The sequence below is a fragment of the Polyodon spathula genome, chromosome 16 (assembly GCF_017654505.1).
Source record: "Polyodon spathula isolate WHYD16114869_AA chromosome 16, ASM1765450v1, whole genome shotgun sequence".
Taxonomy (NCBI): Eukaryota; Metazoa; Chordata; class Actinopteri; order Acipenseriformes; family Polyodontidae; genus Polyodon; species Polyodon spathula.
The window spans coordinates 4,030,556-4,052,899 of record NC_054549.1 but is presented as its reverse complement, the minus strand read 5'-3'; the positions used below and the strand labels follow the sequence as shown (position 1 = coordinate 4,052,899).

The 22,344-nt window shown below is 36.4% G+C and overlaps 1 protein-coding gene across 1 annotated transcript; it reads left to right on the top strand.

The window, feature by feature from the left end:
• The first annotated feature begins 13,859 nt into the window (after positions 1-13,859).
• Positions 13,860-20,760, top strand: LOC121328488 (guanylin-like). The gene is made up of 3 exons (XM_041273173.1): positions 13,860-14,033; positions 17,528-17,708; positions 19,480-20,760. Exons 1-3 carry the CDS (start codon positions 13,962-13,964, stop codon positions 19,545-19,547), a joined length of 321 nt encoding a protein of 106 aa, XP_041129107.1. The 5' UTR covers positions 13,860-13,961; the 3' UTR covers positions 19,548-20,760.
• The last annotated feature ends 1,584 nt before the right edge of the window (positions 20,761-22,344 follow it).

The following is a 22,344-nucleotide window of genomic DNA, read 5'->3' as shown; positions in this document are numbered from 1 at the left end:
CTTAGTGACACACACACACAGTGACAGAGTGAGTGTGTGTGCACTGTACTTTGGGTGTGTGTGTGTGTGTGTGTGTGTGTGTGTGTGTGTGTGTGTGTGTGTGTGTGTGTGTGTGTGTGTGTGTGTGTGTGTGTGTGTGTGTGTGAAGAGGGTCCCTCTGCAACATCTATTAATATTACATTCCTTTTTCACAAACATTATTAAAAAAAACATTTTTTCACAGCAACTGCCAGGAATATAGACAAACCACCCCATCAGATTCATTTAGCCTTCCAATAATCTCTGTGGTGGTGACCCAGGTAAGATTTAAAGGGTTAATAATGACAAACCAAGGATTTTACACCAATTACAAACAAGGACACATGTATGTTATTTCTTGATAAACCACAGCAAACTGCTTAATAGAAAAATTGTTCAGCATTCTAGCAACACTCTCTGACAGAAATGTTCAAGGACACAAAACGCGCTGTAACTAAAAGGCATGAGAAATGACTCTGAAACAAACCAAACTGGCTGGCAAGGTAAGCAAAACAAAACAAAAAAACAAAAAAAAATTACCGGTATTCAGATTTACTGCAAAGGCATGTATCACCTTTTCACCCCAAGCAATTGCAAAACGGGAATGTTATGCCAGCTTTGGAATACAGACACTTGATAAGATGGTGTTAACCTTGGTAACAATCCAGAGATGCCATCTAGAGTCACTTTCGTTCAGAACACTGCTTCTGTGAGAGAGAGAGAAAGAAAGAAAGAAAGAAAGAAAGAAAGAAAGAAAGAAAGAAAGAAAGAAACTTTTTTCTTTTCTGAGCAACACTGAAATCAGGAGCGAGTTTACTCGTTGTGACTTTAGTCCAGAAATGGGGAGAGTCTTTAGTCTCCTCAGTTTGTATGACCTTATCCCACCCCCCCCAAAATTCTGGAAGTGGGGGGGGGGGGGGGGGGGCTGCAGGGGGGGCAGCCATCTTAGCAGAAGGATCAAACTGAGAATAACAACTGGAGAATATTGAACGAAACATTCTGGGCCTATTTAATTTAAGATTTACACTCAGCATAGATGTGTGACGGATTGCGGTGGCTTGGTTTTAAGTGATGAAAAGTATTTTTCATAATGAACGCCAAGCCAAGTATTATTATATACAATCAAATGGATGTTTAGTGCTGGATAAATGTGTTGTATTATATGGACAATCTAAGCAGCCATTCAAACAAATAAAGACACATTTACACATCTACTAGAAAAACCCATGTGGAAATACCGTCAGTATTTGGATCCGCCACCATTTAGAGCATTAAAATAGACCCAAAGGTGTTCATGTTTATCCAGTGACCTTCCAAATTAGAGCAGATAGCATCAGCTTTGTCTATCCAACATAGAAAAGATGAATAGTAAAGATTGAAGTTTAGAGCAATACAGCTAGAGAAAACTTTATACATTGTGCATATCTTGGTGTTTCTTTATATAAACTGTAGTTAGCAACCACACTTGGAGATTTCTAATAGAATGGTTGCACTTAACAGTAAAGCAGACTTAATTTCCAGAGCCAGTCTGAGCAATCAGAAACATTGGCCTCCCGCTAGCAGTTAAAGTGTTTCAGAACAGCAAGGATTGTTTAGAAAATGCATTAAATTAGCCTAACTTAATTGTGCTTTTTTGTGATAACTGCTAATCAAGTACTCCCTGGTCATATCTGTAAATCAGCTATGGAGCTATGAAACTACATTACATAGAAACTTATCTAAAACCACAGAGCACCCTTGGCATCTCTGAAAAAGTACAACCTAAAAAATAATATTTTGAAAAACATGGTAAAAATAAAATAAAAAGTGAAAAAGCTGGACATGAACCAACAACTTTCTGGACAGGAATATCAGTTCCCTAACCTCAACTCCTAGGAGTTCTGGATTCATAGTGACTGGGGATAAGGAAGGATTGATGGGAGTGAGGATTGCAGAAATACTAAAAGATAGCGTCTGTATTCTGTTCACTCACAGGTCATACACCCATACTGTAGCAACTCCTGATTATGCTTGTGTAGGCTGTGCTCAGAATGCTTCTAAATGGGACCTGTTATTTGAATATGATACAGTGATATGGCATTTAAACCCAGTTTCAGACTGGTTACTATGGACTTATGAAGGGGTATGAGTTTGGTTTTGTTCCACAGTTTACTAGTGACTCAGAGTGTGTGAATAGTAACTATAGATATGACTGCAATTATAATGAAATAATATTGCTGGGGTTAGGCATAGCACAGAAGAATGTTACTTTGCCTTGCACCTTAATAATAGTGAGCACTAGTTTAAACACTCCATTGCCTGCTCTCTAGCGCTGTCATTACACTGCACCATAAAAATGATGAGCACTAATCTAACATCCCTTTCTGGCACCTTTCCACGAACCTTAATAAACACTAACAACGTTCACTCTCAGCTCTCCAGCTAGGTTAGAAGAAATGAAACAGACGATTCTGCGTTCTCCAGCACATTTCAATCTGTCTATAAAAAGCACTGCTTGGAATTGAACAGGCACATGTATTAATATAATGGGACTCATTGGGCTGTGAAGCTGCCTATTGCCTGCTCAGAACACTTTCCCAGAGCTGTTGTTGTTTGTTGGCATGCCATCTATAGATATAAAACTGGCTCTTTCTAACAGTTTTAAAGATTATTCTTCTCCATAAACCGGAACGGAAATTGATTGCTTTTAACATCTTAGAGCGTTTTCTCAGCGGCACATCCAGGTAGCAGCTTTGTCAAACACTCGTGTTAGTAATGAAATGCTTTCTAATTCTAATTAAAGTGCAATTACAAAACCTGACAACCAATAATCAAGGCAACTGCTTAGGTTTGAAAAATGGAATTATGTTTTAGTGCTCAGACAACTCCCAAGTTATCTAAACAGCCGTACATCTTAGCAGCACACGAGGACATGTGAACCTGCAACCTGCTCCATCTTTATCGTGTATTCACAGCCTGGCCATTGTTTCAGGACATGAACTGTGTCTAACATGATGTGGCTTAGACTCCATCTATAAGGTGCCTAGACAGATATTTATTTTTAAGAATGTTGTCTTATTTAGTTTTATCCATAAATATATTATAGTATTAATATACAAGTTCCCAGCTCGTAGGCAGGTGACCTTGAGCAATGCACACCAAGACCAGCTGGAGAGAACATTTGCACAATAACTAAATGTAAAACAGCTGCAATGCATCTCTTAATTGGGTGTTCATTTGGTAAAAAACAGTGTGTTTTCAGAACTATATAAATGCTAGTTACATGTATAGCAACAGTAAATGAATGCCGTGTCACTTCCTGTGGTAAAGGTAACGCACAGCAAGTGTAGGGGTAGGGTCAGTGGTGTATTGTAAGCATGTAAGGGATCAGAGTGGTAAATTGGGCAATAAGTGTCCCCCTCCCTGTCAGTCTGTATTTATAAATATCCCTCACAATATTGTTGGAAGGGAATTGTTTCATGAGGCTGTCACTCTGAGAAATATCAGTTTTAATTAGCATGTGTAATGGTTTAACTCAGTCAGCACTCTTAGTTACAAACCTCTCCCAAACGAGCTCAAGATTGTAAAGGAAATTATTGCACAATAAAACATGCAACATCGTTATATCTTTGATAAATGTTATCAAAAGTTTGTAAATAAAATAAGGCACAAAAGTAGAAAAGAAGGTTAATATCAAATTAGCATAAATCAGCACATCAACCTAGTAAGCAATGATAGTCAGGTAATATCTTTAAAAGCTAGCATACATTGAATATAATTTATCTTTCTACAATAATTAATAATATCCTTTAGTCATATAATAATAGGAATATGCAAGCAGAATATGTATTTGAGTGTTATTTTCAGCTGGCAGTTCAAGTTGTCATAGGCCACTGTTCATTTCTCTGACTTCAAAGTTTATTGACTATTGAGTGTGTTTCTAGTTGTTGTTTGAAGCTTTTGGATAAAGCTGTTTCTAAAAGCTCCCATTTTTCTGACATTAATTATAAGGGTGTTTGTTGAATGTTATTAGCAAGTGGCAGTTCACATTGTTAATCGTTGCTCTTCCTCTTTCTGCAAGGTTTATTAATTATTGAGAGGTTTGCTGGATGTTGCTTGGAGCTGCTGGTTAAAGTTGTTCCTGCACGATTAGACAAACCCAGTGAAACAAAGAAAACCTATTTCCTGACCTTGAAGTCACTTACAAAAGTTAACTAGAACTCAGACTACAGTGCCTGGGAATCTAGTGAGTCAATCTTGGTTATCAGTATCGCTACAGTTACTGAGTCAGTTCTACTCTTATCTTTTTGTCAATAATAATAATAATAATAATAATAATAATAATAATAATAATAATAATAATAATAATAATAATAAAACTTTTTGCACTATATATCTAGGTTACACAGTTGTATCAGAAAAGGGTTAGGGTTAGGTTTAGAGTTAGGGTTAGAGTTATATTGTACAATCTTTTTGACCTATTAAATACATTGTAACTATGCATAATAACATTGTCATTATTAAGTAATTACTAAGTAAATACACAGTGATTAGAAACACAGTATAAAGTGTTACTCAGTTTTCTTTGTAATGAAATTGATAAATCTGGCCAGTATTTAGAGTGTATACAATAGCATGTAGATATCAGGTATCAGTTTTATATTGTTTTAATTAGGCAGGTGGACAGGACCCATTGTTCATAGAATTCATCCAGATACTCATCCATAACCAAAAGAGACTTAATAATGACGACACTGGAAATACGGTTAGAACACATTTCTGGGACATATTTTCACACAGTGATCAGTGTTTTAAATAGCAGGCATTTTGGTTCAAAATACTGTTAAACAAAATATCTACCGTTTTAAGATTTCTCTGTGCTGTACTGAAATGCTTTAACTAAATCCAGGGGCGGCTTATATCGCTTAAATCAACACCCTAGTGACTAAAAAGTAATTAAAAGGAAGCAGAAAAAAGAAAATCCTTGCATGATCATTGAAACCACTGAGAGTCACTCTGAAGCTTTTAAGTGCCAAAAGGTCCAATTTGACCCTTCAATCAGTGCATTTGTGACTGATCTGCCATGTGTATCAAAGAAACTCATAGCCACCCATGAGATAAAGACACAGGCAGACACAGAAAACACAAGAGCCTCTCCTCAGCTTCTCATGCTTTCATTTCATTTTTCATTACATTAAAAATTAGACTACAGGCTTTGAAGATCTCCCAATTTTTTTTTAGATATTTCACAGGTTGCTCAGAACATCAGAGAAACCCCATTCTTGTCCTGTCTAATACGATAGTGAAAGTAATTCTGCACTGTCATTTAAAATGAGTTAATAGCTGCTAAGTAACTATATTCACACTAGGGATAAACCTGAACACAAATTAATTTGGGATTTGCAATATTCTGGAAAATCACATTTGGCTCCTATCAAATAAAACCAGACAGGTCATGCATAAATCTAGACTTGAGCCAGCACTAAACGATTTCCTCTGGCAGATAGTGTGACTGGAAGGACAAAGTTACTAGACTGTGCATTGAATCATAAACAACAATTATTACACAAACTTAAACACATACTGTTACCACTTCGCAAAGTACAGGAATCAAGGCATTTTGCAACATGCAGATTGTTATATGGCAGCGTGACGGGGTACACCCTGCCCCTGTGTGCATATGTATTATTTTGTATTTGCGTTGTGTTATTATTATTTTAACGTATGGTTAATGTAACTATTGCCCGGTGGTATAAGGATGTCAGGGCAATAGTTATATTGCCCTGACATCAAAGAGCCAGCTGCCCAACGTTTCGATATGTTGTACATATCTTTCTCAAGGGGTCCTGTGTTTGAATCAAAACATTGGAGGTATTTATAGGTGTTTGACAGCATGACAACTACTTGTTATTGTTTATATTCAAATCCCTGATTTATTCCTACATGATGTAATAGTGTTCTATATGTGACATCACTTTTACTTATATCTTTAATATATATATATATATATATATATATATATATATATATATATATATATATATAGAGAGAGAGAGAGAGAGAGAGAGAGAGAGAGAGAGAGAGAGAGAGAGAGAGAGAGAGAGAGAGAGAGAGAGAGAGAGAGAGAGGTTTATTTTAAATAGAGAGAGAATACATGCATGTCTCCAGTAATATATGGTTTTCACTACGTCGTCTTCTAGCCAAAATAGTAGATATTAGTACTGCCATAGCCTTATGTTTTCGCCTATTGATTTGCCCCATTGCAGCTGTATTTTATGCATCCAGGACAGGTCAAACATTAAGTGAAACTCACACATTGTGCATCCCTTCCTGCAATTTTGTTTAAAAAATCAACAGGCTTTAAAGAGCTGTGCTTTGTGACAATGACGAAGATTTCATAGAATGATTTGATAAGAAAGAGTTCATAGCAAATAATGCACTAACTGGTTCAGGGCGCTTATCAGAACTGCTAGAAGCATCTTGGCTTTGTTCACTGGTGTATGTCGTAGGGCCTGAAAATCAATAGCTTCTTCATCGAGGTCTGATTCATCCCCCGGTTCATCAAAAGACCTTTGTTCCCGTCTCAGAATGTTTTCTGTTCAGAGTACCAAAAGTCAGCCACTGGAATTATATTCAAAATTATTAACCTGTAAATTCAGTGCGCACTTGTAACACGAGCAGAAAACGCCACAAATCAAAACTGGTTTTATCCATCCCATATTCTATGACAGCCTCAAGATGGTACTAAAAACTATAGGAAGGAAGAAGGAATGCACAGATTCCCAAACACAAACTAAGTGCATTGGCGTGTCACTGGCAGACTGCTGGGGTACCACCAGATTGGGAATTGCTGACTTGTGCTTTCAGCCAAAGAGTGCAACATTCTTATCAAGCAAATGTGTTGAGACTTAACATTTAGCCAAGTCATTCCAAGCTAGCCAGGCTTACTAGTCAACTAATCCAATGTGATTATGGTGAAATCAGAAAATGAAATGATATTCATTTTTAGGCTTTCACTGAGCAACTAGAACTAGCAGGATAACTCCGATTTCCAAACTTCATTTTCAGTAGTGTGAAAGGGCGAGTCCTTAAACACATAGAAAACTATTTCAGACAGGGCCAGGGACAAAAATCTATCAGCTCATCTCAAGGATGCCAGGAAAGACTATTTTAATGCTTTAAGAGGACAGCTGTATTTAGAGCCTCCATAATGTATATCAACAGAATGACCCTTTTAACACACAAGTGGGTTGCTAAGTAGGGCTCCTTCATAAATATAAAAGACTTGTAAAAGGGAAAATAATACACGAAACCTGTAGTATTCCACCTACACCTACTATAATGTCAGAGCTCTGAACAATTTCTAGAACTGTCAAGAAACCTTTTAGGTTGAAATGTGTTTGTTCTTTTGAAACCATTCCCTTAGGATGAACATTATTTATTTATTCTTTGTAAATAATGCTTTGAAAAGCCATTTAAAACCACCTTCATCTTTGAGCTTCAATGGAGGTGAAAACTGAATACGACAATTCTGCCATATAATTGTTATTTTAGGTTAAAGTACTGTAAAAGTGTGTGTGTGTGTGCGTGTGCATGTGTTGCTTCCAAAACAATACCGATAAATTGCTTTATGGCCAATTTCAACATGTTTCCCATAAGCATGTAACACAAACACGTTATATCAGACTATAAGATAAAGAAAAAAATTACCAGTGGGATGATTTAATATCATGTTTTCTGGATTTCATTATTAGTATTGTCATTGTTATTTTGGCAGGCACCTTTATCAAAATGACCCCTCGTAGTTCTAGTGTTAAATGACGTAAAGTTGCTGCTTTTTCCAGGGCAACGAAAAGGTTAATAACAAGTTGAAATCTGAACGTTTAACAATAAGTTACTGTGCAGGTGATAAAGGGCTGATAAAGAGGAGAGTCACCCCTCGGTGCTAGGCAAATGCATAGCGCTATCCATTCATTTCTCCAATATGAGATTAGAGGGGGAGATCAGGTTTTATCACTGTGTACACAGGAGTGTTATAAATCAGCTTAGATGTTTAGAAGTTTAGAAGACAACATGGAGGATTCAATCGAGTCAGAGTATGGCGAAATTCAATCCAGCTTTCCAGGAGAAATGCTTAATAGAATGTTTTTGATATGTTTGAAAGGTCCCCCCCATGTTTGATTGAATAGAGACACAAAACGGATCCCAGGAGCTCAGCCAGTGTAGGGTGATGAACTGTCATACCGGATTCTGTTCCTTTTCAGTAAGATGGTGTGACGGGGTACGCCCGCCCCAATTTTGATTTGTTTTATTATCATCAGCAGTATTGTTATTATTGAAATGTTTTTTTGTGGGGGGTGGGAACCCTGTTTTATATTATTATTGTTCTTTTACTTGGCAGGGAGGAGTTAAAAGCCTTCTCTGCCAGAAATACTCGTGTGGAATGTGACTTCAAATTGGCTAATTGTTGGCCAATTTAAGGATGGCCATGACAATATAAACGGCAGCTGTGTGCTGAAATGGGGGTTGTTGGGTGTTAGGAGAATGAGAGGAGATCATTTATGTCGGTGTTAGTAGGTGAAGATTTTGTGAGGTGCTGTGTAAATATATGTCTATAGCTCATAATTGTTGGGGTGTAGGGGAGCTCATGTAGCCGTGAAAGCAACGGCTTGATCTAAAACTGCAGAGTTCAATATAGATAGATAGATAGATAGATAGATAGATAGATAGATAGATAGATTGTTTTGTTTCAACAGTTTGTTTTGGCCACCATGCCCTTTTATTTTGTTGCAATGTTTTGTTTATTGTTGTGTTATTGGTGATTAAAGTGCGCAAAAGCGTGTTTAAACCTGCAGCTTTCCTGTCTGAGCATCTAGCGGTGCTATCCCCACCTAACACCAACTGTGACAGGACAGCGTTTCTACCAGGAAGAAGACTCTGACACTTTAATAGAACAACAAACAAAACACTGGAAGAAAATACGCAGGCAAGGTATTTCTAGCAGGGAAGGTTTTTAACTCCTTCCCTACCAAACAAAACAATAATAATAAAACAGCCCCCCCCCCCCCCACATACACACACAAAATACATTTAAATAATAACAATAACAACAATAATGATAATAATAGAACAAATCCACACTGTCACAGATGGGATGAGGTTGAAAGGTCTACAAATGCAGAAGAGCACAGCTATTTTGAACAGTGTTTAAGACACTCTCTTGCGGTGTGCGTGGTCGCAGGTTAGCGCCCAGCCTCCACCCTTGTTACACCAATACGTGTTATTAAATTCATGCAGTACCACACAGTAGCCACTGTGCTATATTTAAGGTGGGGTATTTTTGGGTGTTTTTTTTTTCTTTTTCTTTTTTTAATACACCTGTATTATAACGGTATCACATGTGTTACATTTTCTGTGAGGAATAACTGAACATGGCAGAATGCAAGCTACTCAACCTGTGATTGTTTTGAAAATGCAGTATTGTGAAATGATGGCTTCAGGCATTTGTGGAGCTACTCATTAACATTTTTCTGATGTCAGAGATCCTTAACAGAGAATAAACCTTTGTCTGCTGAGGTGAGGTGTAATAAAAAACAGCTTTCTCTTCCCTATCTGTTCTAAAGTCTCTGTAAAGTAATTGCCATATCTGTGTCAGTGCCTTTTGTATTTCCCACTTAAACTCCCAAAGTAAACATTTTTTTTATTTTATTTACCCTCTTAATTAGAATACATTTATAGATTTTTTAATTTATTTTTATAGCGGTTTGAATTTTGCAGTAATCTATATTTGTTGATTTCTGTAGCAGTCTATAAACACGTCTGTATTTGAGATCAAAAGTCTGTTATTATATAGAAATCCAGACACGTGTCTCACATAGGGATAGAAGTTTAATCCATTTAATCCAAATTGTTTGTGCTATTTTTGTCTGAAGGGAAAAAACTGCATTTACAATTCTAAAACTAAAGAGAAACAACTTCAAGCTACTCGCATGCCCCTAAGTTGAATGTCTGACTTGCATATTCCTTGTCTAGTAACTTTATTAAATAGGGTTTTGCTTTCACCAAATGGTTTGGAGTAAATATCTTTCAGAACATGGCAAAAAAAATAATGTGTTTTTTTTTTTCATAAATTAAAAATGCTAGCAATCTGTTTATGCACTGAAGTGTTCTAGGTTTTCAAATGTTTTTTTTTTCTCTATCTATCTACAGTATCTATGGGGTTGGCTATTGCTTGCAAGCATGACTCATGGACTGATGAATAATAATAGCTAGTTAATAACGTAACTACTTGTAGATGTCGCAACACAATTCATAATGTTTTACTTTATGGCATATCACTTATAAAAGGTTACTACGGCAAGTATGTTTTCCCTGCTTTTCCATGGTTCTGCTATGCATTTCTCATAGTTTACCATGATTGTCTATGTTTTTTTTAATATGCTCTGCCGTGCCGCTCTGGGCTGTACAGTGCTTACCTATCCTATACCATTCTTTCACTATGCTTTATTACATTTTGCTGTGCATTTACTATGGGAAACTTTTATAACGGATGAGACCAAAAGAAAAAAGTAAAAAGAAAGGACAGCCTATTTTTGTTTCGCTAGCAAGAGTGTCCATTATACCACACAAGAGGTAGCATTTATGAAGTATTACATGGTCTGTCAATGCAGCATTTTGCACAATGGCACATACAATATGAATATGCTCAAAAAGCTTGAATTCATGTTTTAAGAGAAATATAGAATATGATCATTAAAATTAAAATTATTTCAAATGCATCTTCATATATATATATATTTTTTTAATATTCTGATAAAAAAACAAAATTAAAAATCACCCCTAATAATAAATATATTGGCTAACATACTGTACAGCATAAAAACAGAATAGTTTAAAGTCAGCTTCATAGAAAAAGTAAAACTTCCTAAGTCTTCAAGTTTAATACAATATTTAATTAATTTACTGACTGCAGAGTTTGGTTTCAATTTAAAATCACCAATCATGTATTGGAAAGGAAAGTTGAAGTACCTCAAAACCCTACATGAGTGACCTAAAGAATTTTCAAAGTGTTTCTGTTCTCATTTTGAAGTGTGTAAGAATCGCAACACATTTTATTGCAGGCCTTTGTTTAATTAATGTCTTTGCATCAATCCACTTGTACAAAACAAAGACACCGTTCCTACTTTATGGCCTTGAGCTATGTAGAGCCTCTCCTTGCGTTACTCTTGAAAACAAACACAGTTCCCAAAATGAAAGCCCTGTAAACATTAATCAGTGACTTTTTATTGTGTGTTGTTACAAAGTATCACATTACAAAGTAGCAGGTTACAAAATATCATATTACAGATAAGAGCAGCTATAAAATACATTAAATGCAGTAGTAAAAAAAACAGACACAAAGTTAATCTACTGTATTGAAATTTATGAATAAAACCTCTGCGTTGGAACTAAACCACGACACATAAGTTACATGCAATTCAATTGTGGTTCAAGTTCCACCTAGGGCTACCAGCTAGTGTAATTGCAAGGCTATACTTACACAATCAGCAGTAGAATACAGAGTTGAGGGTATATTTACACCAGCATTTTATTTGTGTTCATTGTGCCCTGTCGTTTTGGCCCTTGTGACCTTTTGTTTACATCAGTGTTTTTTTTTTTTTTATTATTATTTATTTATTTATATAATTAAATTATTTTTTTTTTTTTGTTTTTATTTGTTTATTTTGTTTATTTATTTATTTATGTATTTATTTATTTATTTAATAAAAGCACTGAGTGCTGCAGCAATTCAGTTTTGCCAATAGAACTGCCTTGCTGTGGATTCATTTCCTGGTCTGATGTCACCTCTGCCACCATCCAGATCACAACTGGATTTTATGTTTTAATTTGACGCTGCAATTGAAGTAATATTTAATCTAAATTAGGCTATTTCAACACTTCAAAAAGGTGCATTCATAGAAAGTACATCCAGCTCACCTGTCAGAAGCGAGATGCGCTGTACTGCCTTGTAAAAAGTAATAGATTACCATACAGTGCAATGGAATGAGCTAGGGGAGCTGCAGTATATTCCTGCAGAACTTTAACTCATAGCAATTGCCAAGTTCAGTTATCCTGCCATATCCTTTATATAACATATGTTTCTAATCCGTCTAAGGTAAGATTCTGAAATGACAGTCGGTTCTCAATTCATGCAATTCAATTCAGTTACCAAGGCCGTGCACCTGAAGCATATTTACCAAAGGATCAATCTGCAAACCTTGGTATTTAAAATGTGTACACACTGCTGTATCCGTCTCCTTTTGGAGAACAAAGTGTGCTGCTACATTAGCCTGCATCAACAAAGAAGCAAAGTTTTTCTTGTAAATGGACAGACAGGGTTTCTTCAGACTAATATGCAATTCTGGTATCTTATTGGGATGTTAAAAATATTGTTTTTCTCCAATTGTTAAATCCTTCCATTTAGGAAAGGGGCTCTTGGGCACCTCTGGCAGCAGGCCTGGCTTTTTAAAGTCTGCATTATGTTACCACGGTTAACAGGAAAGTCTGAGGGGGTCAAGGTCAGGGGTCAAGTCTTGTAGCCTAAAAGTGTGTATATTTTTACCATTGAGTTTATCAAATTAAAGTTATCTTTATTTTCCTATTTGAATTTGTACTGGTATGTGTGAATATTTTGTCTAAATATTCCAGTTATAATGTATCTCTATGTTTGTTTTTTCTTGTTTGTTTGGTTTTTTTTTCATTCAAAAGGGGATACGGCATGATCATTTGAAACCAATGAACATAGGATTTTAAAGTATTTGTTTTGGTCCAACTTAACTATTTGAATATGTGTATGCTATCTTGTAAAAAAAATGGTTTATCGACTTTTAGAATATAAAAATGTTATATACTGTTTTTATTTTATTTTCTTTGGTTTTGTTTGGGCCCTAGTTACGTGTGCAGAGCTGCAAAAGGGAAAGAGGAGTCCGATAGTGGAGGAGAGCATATTGCTGTTCGGAAATAAGCCTTCTTTGTCCGATTTCTGATTTGTTTTAAAAGTGACATCTTTAATGTGCAGCTCTTTGTGCGAAAGATGAAGCACTGGGACTAAATCCCACCAAAATCTAATTTAAAACCCTTTTTTTCCCCCTAAAGAAAAACACTTGCCTTGGTGCCAGTCCTTGCAGCATTACAAGAAGAAATAGCTGTGTGATTGTTCTTACAAGGTGTACACAGCCAGGGAACACTGAAAAAAAATGAGACAGAGCCTGAGGTTTACACACAGACTCATCACATTTCCAGAGATTTTTTTTTTTTCAGATTGAATTTACATTCTGCAAGTCAAAATAAGGAAATATCTCATAGGGTCTGCGGGACCAGTAGTTGAACGGGTACTCTGCAGAGAGATTCCTGAAAAGCAGGCTGGGGAAGGATTGTGATGCAGAGGGAGCACAAAGCCTCTTTATCAGGATCCACGGCTTGAAATCTCGTTCCAGGAGACCAGGAGGATGTTTAGTCATATCTCAAAACTGACCATTTGTGTAATGTACCAGTTTCGCCCTAGGCTCTAGGGGTGCGATATAACTCGGAATGAATGATCTGGTGAAGTATACAGTTTTTAAAAAGGCATTGTCCATTGTGTAATATAAAACCACAGACAATGATCACTACAGTGTGTCTGCTTGTGAAACTGCAGTGAGTCAGGTTACTTGGTTTTTGGTTTGCACAACTAAACAAACCGTTTCACCAGTAACCCCCTACAATATAGTAATCCCAATTTATGACATGATAAAGTTTCGTACCACAGTTAAACATTAACCACGTTAAATATTAGCCTGTAACCAATAGCGGCTAAGAAGGGTTATTAAAGAACTGGAGAGTTAGGCTTCAAAAACAGGTTGGCAGACAGCAAACAGGAGAGACAACCAAGAGACTGATTCAGTGAGGGACACCCAGAGACCCAAGGCAAATTACCGCTATACAAAATGAGAGTTCTTTTGGCAACAATTGTCTGCTTTTCCACACTCTCTGTGCTTTCAGAGGCTGTTGTAGTGAAAGTAAGTGCCTTTTTTTAATATAATTAAAAATATATAATATATGATTAAATGATTATTTTGAAAACATTGAGAAAAACATTCAGTTTCTTTTAGTACTTCTAAAAATAATAATAACATGAAGATTTATAAGTGCCTAATACCAGGACCAGATGACACAGTTAGAAATTAAGTGAGGACGCTTCTATACACAGAGTGGGAAGGGTATGGAATGGGTTACTTAGAAATGTTGTTGATTCTGAATCACTGGGATCCTTAAAGACTTTACTTGACAAAGTTTTGAGATCAGTCAGCTACTAGGAACTGGAGAAGCACTGATGGTGCCGAATGGCCTCCTTCTTCAATGATACCCCAAATATTATCAGTTTACTGGTTTAAAAAACAACATTAGTCAATTTTACTCCAAAAAATATTGCCAAGATGACTGCCAAGACTGATACCACTAAGAAATATTGAGATTCATTGCTGCTGTAATAATACATTATTACACAGGATCTCTTGGTTAAACAGACTTCAGTTTAACACTGTAGGAAGTGTCACGTGTTGCTGAATTCAAATGCTCAAGACCCCGTGTCAACTCCAGATGACAATCTGAGAATGGATCCCATGTGTCTGAGAGTTTTTGGTTGCTAGTCTGGTGGCACAGTAGAAATGTGCCAAAACCTTTTAATGCTACGATGCGGAAGATAATCTTTCTCAGAATTTGTCAAGAAATCTTGTTATTTTCAAACCATATATATGTATAAATAATTAAAAAATAATACATTTATTATTTTGTGAAGGTAACCAGTGAGAAATAATGTTAATGCTTGTTAATCATGCTATCCATAATAATAGGAACCTTTTAGGGCTTCATCTTAAAATGTTTAATTGCACATACATGTGAATATACTGTTATTTTATATGTACATACTTTCATAAATATACAAACTAACCGACTGGCACCTTTTTAAAAGTTATCACAAAAAATCAGGCACTGAAAAAATAATGCCATCTTTCAGGAACTGTGCATATAAACTCCACAGCTGCTAACTGCGTTTCAGATTTACAAAGCAGTTAATACTGAAATTAACAGAACATGTCATTAATGATTAGTTTAGGAAAGTCTTAGGAGACTGGTAAGTTCAGTTATAATCATTTCCTGTATTTACTTCTGTTCAGGCTGGAGATGCAAGCTTAATATTTAAATACAGTACAGTTTACAGTAAATGCAAATAATACTACAATATGAATGGTTTTCGGTTTTTATAAATATCACTTCATGTATTTTATAAATCGCGTATGAAAAATCACCATCAATCATATGTGAAAAATTGAGTGCTGAGATCACAAGACGTAGTTCCACAGTTCAGAAAATGAGCTTTGCAGGCTTCGAACTGCACAAGATGTCTCTTATAACAAGAACTGTATACAAAGTATTAACTTCTTCAAAGCATTACCTAAAGTGAAAACTTTGGTACACATCTTGAGTGTCCTTTAAAGAGTAGCTTCCACCCCCTTACCTTTTTATAGTGGCTCTTATTGCAATTGCTCAAACAACCTGAATTAATTTACATTAAGAATATTGCATTTTAAATCCAAATTACTCATTTAAATCTGCATATAAAACAGATTAAAAGCCCGTTTTAGTTTTGTTTTTGTCGTTTAACAGCATTCTTTTACTGTACCAAAACAACTAATATTCAAACAGGCAATAAGCCAACAAAGAAGGTCCATTATTGCATTATAGTGCCAAAAAATAAATATAAATAAAGTAAAAAGGTAATAAAATAACATTTTTTTTTTTTTTTGCGTTAAATAATGATATCTTACAAAGTTATATTAATTTGTATATTCTTTTCCTATTTTTTGAAAAAAATGTTTGGGTACATTTGTCCTTGAAGTTGACTGCAGCACTCTACCTTTCCTATCCATTGATTGGTGCATCTGAACAAAATGTCTCTCGTGATCGTACTGTTGTGAAATGTTTAGGGCCCCCATAAAAGCAGATACGATGTGGGTAGGTGTCCTATTGGCCAGTGTTTCTCAGCTAGTCTAACAGTAAATACTGTGCCATGAACTCTTTTCTCCATGGTAAATAATAGTTTATTAAATTAACAAGCCACAAGTAAACTAAGAACTTTCTTTAACCTAAAGTAGAACCAGATGTCTGTTTTTAAAAATGAAAATATGTTTCTTTCAAAACTGCACATGTAAAACAGGCATAGTGAATGGACACTTGGCATTTACCAAATGATTGTGTTAGCTCTAGTTACTTTAATTGAGTTGATATGGTATTGCTCAACATTCAGTCAATTTATAGACTACATGTCAGGAAATGCAATTGAATGAATTAGGTGCTGTAGTCCAGCGGTAATTCAAAACACTGCATTTTATTCATATTTTGGTTTCACAATATTGTAATATATTTGCAGATATTAAAGTGAGGATCTTTGCAAATACAGTACAGGTATGGTGCCAAACTAAAAACAAACAAAAGTAAACTGCAGGAGAAAAAAACATCCAAGGTATTTAACTGTCTAATCATGCAAACTGACACGTGAAGGCCTTGTAGGTGGATTTCTCACTGATTTTCACTCTTTTCTCAAATATGCTCTTTCTAAACTGGCTTATGCAAGGGAGCACTTAAGGAAAGAGCCCAGTGAATATATATTAGAATTCCACCCACAAGCCTTTCATATGGGGCTTAGCTCTCAAAGCTATTTATTCGTCATTCGCACATTTTGTTCAGCAATGAGAAACGCACCCAAATAAAGTTACCAAACCAGGAATAAATAACTCAGGCTGTTCATGCAGGGCCTGGAATTAAGTATTAAGCTGTTTTTTTTTTATTTGTTTTAGGACGTGTTTTTCCAAAATGAGCTAATGTCAATTTGGAGTAAATAGCTTTTAGAATCTAGCCCATGGTGTTTTACAAATGCTGCTGTAACAACTTCCCATGCTGTTGTATAGTAACACTCATCTGTAACCATTTTTACACCAGCTATATAATCAGACCCAGCCGCTTGGCTAATATGTGGAACCAAAGAAGTAACAGCATTTTCAGGTTATACTCTAGTATACATGCATGCACCCATATCAGACTTCATTATTTCTACATAAAATAGATCAGTCTCTGTAATCCTCTATTTTATTCTTTATCAAATGTAAGGTCCATCACCGCTGCATTAGGGTTAACTGGAGAAATATTGAATGCTATCTTGTAATCAAAAATGGTTTTAATATGTGATACAAGGATCAACATGTGGATAGGTTGGCTCCTGATCTTGAGGCATGTCAATGTAGAGTTATAACAGACTAATAATATATTTGAATATCTAACATCATTTTAGACTGTAAACAGTGTGAAACTGGGAATTACTTGCAAATTACGACACTACTGTACACTATACTGACAATATGGCAAAAATATTTATTTTTCTAATGTGTTTATATTTTTCACCATCCCTCCTAGGCAAACCCCACCTACTTATCTCTTGTTCTTTCCCCATGTCCAGGATGGAGATTTCACTTTCTCTCTGGAGGCTGTGAAGAAGTTGAAGGATTTGATGGATGGCGTTGTTTTGAAAAGATCTCGCATGTCCAGCTCTGCAGTGCTGTGTACCAACCCTGCCCTGCCAGAGGAGTTCAGAGCAGTGTGCCAGAGCACAGACGCGTCCATGGTCTTCTCCAGACTCAGTGAGTGTTAGCAGGGGCGGTGCACAACACCACCTGCAGGGGGCGGCATGCTCTGACCCATAATTTTGCACCAAGATCTGCATTGCAAATACTGGTGGAACCAGCTTCCTCTATTGCAAAAGTGTATGCTATCTTTATAACGGAGCTCTAGGCTGTCCACTATGATTGCTTCAGCCCCTTTAGTATTTGGAACACATTCCAGTAGTAAAAAGATTTAACGAATCTGACCCACTCAGAACTAAAATCACATGGCAGATGTTACCAAGGACTACACATCCAAGATGTGAAGTTACCAAGGGGAGGAAAGTGCTGGAAAGAAACCGACGAGGAGCACTAATAAGTTATTTGTTTGGCCCGCGGCTGGTTTGTAAAACTACATTTCCGGAAAACTTTAAATTAAAGAAATGATCATTTTGTGTCGATCAGATCATTTTATAAGCCAGCAATAGGCCAAAAAAAGGGGCTCAATTGGCATATAAACATAAACAAATAATGCCTCTCCATTAATCAGTCAGAGTCGTAAAGGTTTACAGGTCCAGAAAAGAGAAGGAACCCAATAAGAGATAAAAAAAAGAATATAAAAAGAACCATGGGCAGCCAGGACAGGAAAACCCTACAATGCGTCTAGTCTACAAGGTGTTTAAATTGCACAGAAATATTCCTTACTGATTAACTTTAATTGTAAACTTGTGTGTTATTTGGGGAGCATGAACGAGGACTCCTGCCCCTACTTCCCTCCTACCAATAACATCGGCTAATCCCCTATTTAAACCACAAGTCTTGAGTTTGCTCTCTGTCTTGTGTTTTTTATTTTGTTTTCCACCATCCTCCCCTCCTCCTCCACTACTCTTCCTCTTCTATTCGGCTCTCCTCCTCTGCAACTGTGCCTGCCTCTGCAGCGATCTCCCTCTCGGGGGTAAGTGAAGCTCCCTTCCCAACCTTAGAACCCCAGCCGCCACTGGATCTGTCCTCCGCAAGTTAAGGGGGACCCCAAATTTATCTATCACTGTCATCTTTCCATTCTCTCCTCTAGTTCCCCCTTGGGGGAAGTATCGATTGCTTCCCAGCCTTGGAGACCGAATGGTTCGGTCTCACCTCCGCAAGGGCGGCTCTCAGAAAGGCAAGGGGAATCTCCTTACTCTTCTCTAAGTTATAAGCACATATCTCTATTATTAATTCCTGTGGTCTCTTCCTCTACGCAGCCCTTGATCATGTCCAGTGAATTCCTTCGAAGAAATGAGTCAGGGAAGCTGTGTTCCAGACTTGCATAGCTGTCACTTTTAAGATTGTTGGATCTCAAATAGCGCCTGCCTGCCTGCCAATCAATCTCTTACTATGACCTCAACACAACTCTGTATGCTTAGTCCATCTTGATAAAAATGGCTTTCAAAAGGGATATGCCTCTTTTATATACTTCCTTGCCATTTCACAATTCTGTAATCCCCATATTTATGTGCAAGTTTGTATAGCGGAACAAGAAACTTGAGACCAAATGAGGTTCTCTGAATTGTCTGCTGTCACGAGGTATGGATCTGATTTAAAAAAGTGTGTCAATTCAAAATAACTCTTCTATTGTGCACAGGTATTAAGACAGCATCTGAACTCCCACAGCTGCACATGTTGTAGGGCTTTAGATGGCATCATGTTGGATCCTAATACCTTATTTAAGACAAGGTGTGAAAAACGATTGGTTATATGGGATCTTATTGATGACTATTAGAGTTCACAATGTGTAAAAATACAATATTTTCTCTTTTCTTTTTTTCCCCAGGAACAGTGGCTGATCATGAGGATATCTGTGAGATCTGTGCCATGGCTGCCTGCACGGGATGCTTCTAATGATTCTTGAAGATCATCCCTTTAAAAAAAAATGTATGGAAAATCAATCAACAGAGTATGTAGCAAAAACAGCATTTGCTGTGAGAGGCTCCCAACCACTGAATTCTGAAAACACATTTAGGAAAATATGATTTAATGGACCAGACAGTGTGATCTAAAGGGGCTTCATTGTAATGCCTAACCTTGTGCCTCCATGCAGGTTATTGATTTGTCCACTGAATAAGTCTGATGTAATCGATAAAAACCCTAGCCAAACTAACAAATCTGAATCTTGTGCTCAAAAGGAAATTGAAAAGCAAACTTACTGCTTTTAAAACAAATTGTAAAAAAAAATCCTGCATGTTGTCAATTGACTCTTGAGGCCATTACCACCTGTGCCATTCAGAGACTTACAGCAACATTGAAACAGCGACCTCAAACGTAAAGGCATGAGTCTGCTGTTCACATTGTGTGTAGATACGCCTGGAGTGGAAAAGAGGCTTTTTCAGTGAACAAACCAATAAGGCTGCATGCTATTATTGTTCCTATAATGGTTTTAACCACACACAACCAATCATTAAAGTTGCCACTATCATGTTCATTTTGCCACTACAATAGGTTTCCATAGTGTAGTGTTCTGTGCACTCTGCTGCATCCTCTCCAGAGATTGTTGGTTTTTCATTTTCTTTCCACTATGAACCAAACAGCCAACTACCTGCAGCAGCAAGGGGTTATAAATGCAATATATAAGCTATTTTATTTCTTTTCCCTCTCCCCTTTTTTGGGCCTTTTTGTATACTGATAATATTTTGTAAGAAACATATAAAAGGTACATCTTTTGTTGTTAATTTTTAAAGCAATTTGCACCTTTTACTCCTATCCCAGCTATAGGGATACACACATGAAGCTTCTAATATTTTACAGTGAATGTAATAAATACATCCCTGAACTAGTGTATACACCGAATCAAAGTAGGGCTGTTTACGGTAATTGTTTCCAGTTCGTATTGTTATAGAGGTTTGAGCTATAGCGAATTTAAAATATCCTCATTAAACTGTTTTAAATTGCTGTTAGGCAGTATAGTGTATAAATAATTGGTCCCACACTGCCCCTTAGTGGCCCTTAAGAGTATTTCTCTTTAAACCACAAAGAATGTTACTGGATGTTTTGTAGTATAGTTCTATATTCAATTTTTTCTACCTCTCTCAAAACTATTAAAATCTAATTAAATGAAGACTGTTTTGTTTGTGGTATATATTTTGTGTTGTGAAATATTTTATGTTACTAACATACAGTACGCATACACAAAGTGTTTCCTTTAATTTGGAAATTATAATTAACATACTACTGGAATACCGGAATAACACGCTAGCAACACAAGCAGAAATGCCCTGGACAATGTTATATATGCTCAGTAAAATACATTGCATACTGTATTATCTTTGTTCCATGTTTTTAGATCCCTTTTTTAGATTCCCGTAGTGTCATTATAGAAGTAATACAGTGAGAAGGGATATGCCACATTAGGTGGAAGTTTCCTTTTGTTTTGCTGGCAATACACTGCTGTGCACTAGATGGTGCTGTTGACCATTACAAATATAAACCCTTTGGCTCAGGGGTGCCCATAGCTGGCCCTTGCAGTCCTGGTCTTTGTTCCAGCTCTGTTCTAAATGAACCAATCAACCTAAAGCAGTTAATCATCAAGTAATTTGAAGATATTACACTTTAAGCAATAACTACAGGGAGTTTCGAACGTACAAGGTGATAACAGTCTTCCAAGTGGATCAAATCCAAGCTGGAATCAAGGATTTTGTACCAGCTAGGAGATGTCTCCAAGTACACTCAATGCATCCTTTAGCTATAGAATATATTTATATTTTTCAGACCTGTTCAATCTTTTTAATAAAGTCAGTTATGTATCAATTCAGCTATGAAAATATCTGACTTCTCCTTTTTGAGAATGCCCTTGAACCATTTTATTGATCTGCAAATAAAACCAGTGTATGCAGAATTATACACAGCAGATGAGTGACTGCCATCCATTTAAGGAGATGGACAAATATAAACACTCCCAAACATTTATAAAGATGAGAAACACCAATAGCATTGATATATTAACTTACAATATCAGAGTATTACCCTAGGAAACTATAACCAGACCAAAACAAGCCAGATCGAACCATTTTCAATTCAGCCCAAGCTGTATAGCAATGTTAAAAAATGCCACCGCAGCTTCTGAAAAGAAAGGCCTGTTGCTCTTTCCTCCTGAAAAAATTTAAAGAAATGTTTTCCTTTCCAGTCTTCAGAACCTAAACAGCATTCAAGTTACAGACGCCAGGTCAGAGAGCAATATAAATACTCTTCGAAACAGGAAGGAGCGCATGCTCAGCCTAATTGTTTAATTAGCCTTTAATTGGTTAACCATGTAGACCAACTGAATATCAATTAAAGGGTGTGTTCCTTTTAAAAGTAACTAAGAAGATAAGACCTGGCAAAGCAATGATGCTCCAGTCCAATATAGTGATGCTTGTTTCAGACAAATACAAGAGCCTGTAGTGGTGCAGCTTGATTGTTAACCTCTTGAATGAAGATGAATGATAGATAATAATAATAATAATAATAATAATAATAATAATAATAATAATAATAATAATAATAATAATAATAATAATAATAATAATAATAATAATAATAATAATATACTCTTCTTGAATTCTGCACCCTGGTACTGCTGCTAAAGTTTGCTGATACATATGCCTGACACATACAGGAATATACTGGACACCATGCTGGGCAGATCCGTGTCAGATCATCATTT

What these genes read in the sequence shown, in the direction of transcription:
- LOC121328488 (XM_041273173.1), top strand. Translation starts at nt 13,962, where the DNA reads ATGAGAGTTCTTTTGGCAACAATTGTCTGCTTTTCCACACTCTCTGTG. An exon ending in CAGAGGCTGTTGTAGTGAAA is followed by an intron (nt 14,034 to 17,527) that starts GTAAGTGCCTTT and finishes CCCCATGTCCAG; the next exon opens with GATGGAGATTTCACTTTCTC. An exon ending in CATGGTCTTCTCCAGACTCA is followed by an intron (nt 17,709 to 19,479) that starts GTGAGTGTTAGC and finishes TTTTTTCCCCAG; the next exon opens with GAACAGTGGCTGATCATGAG.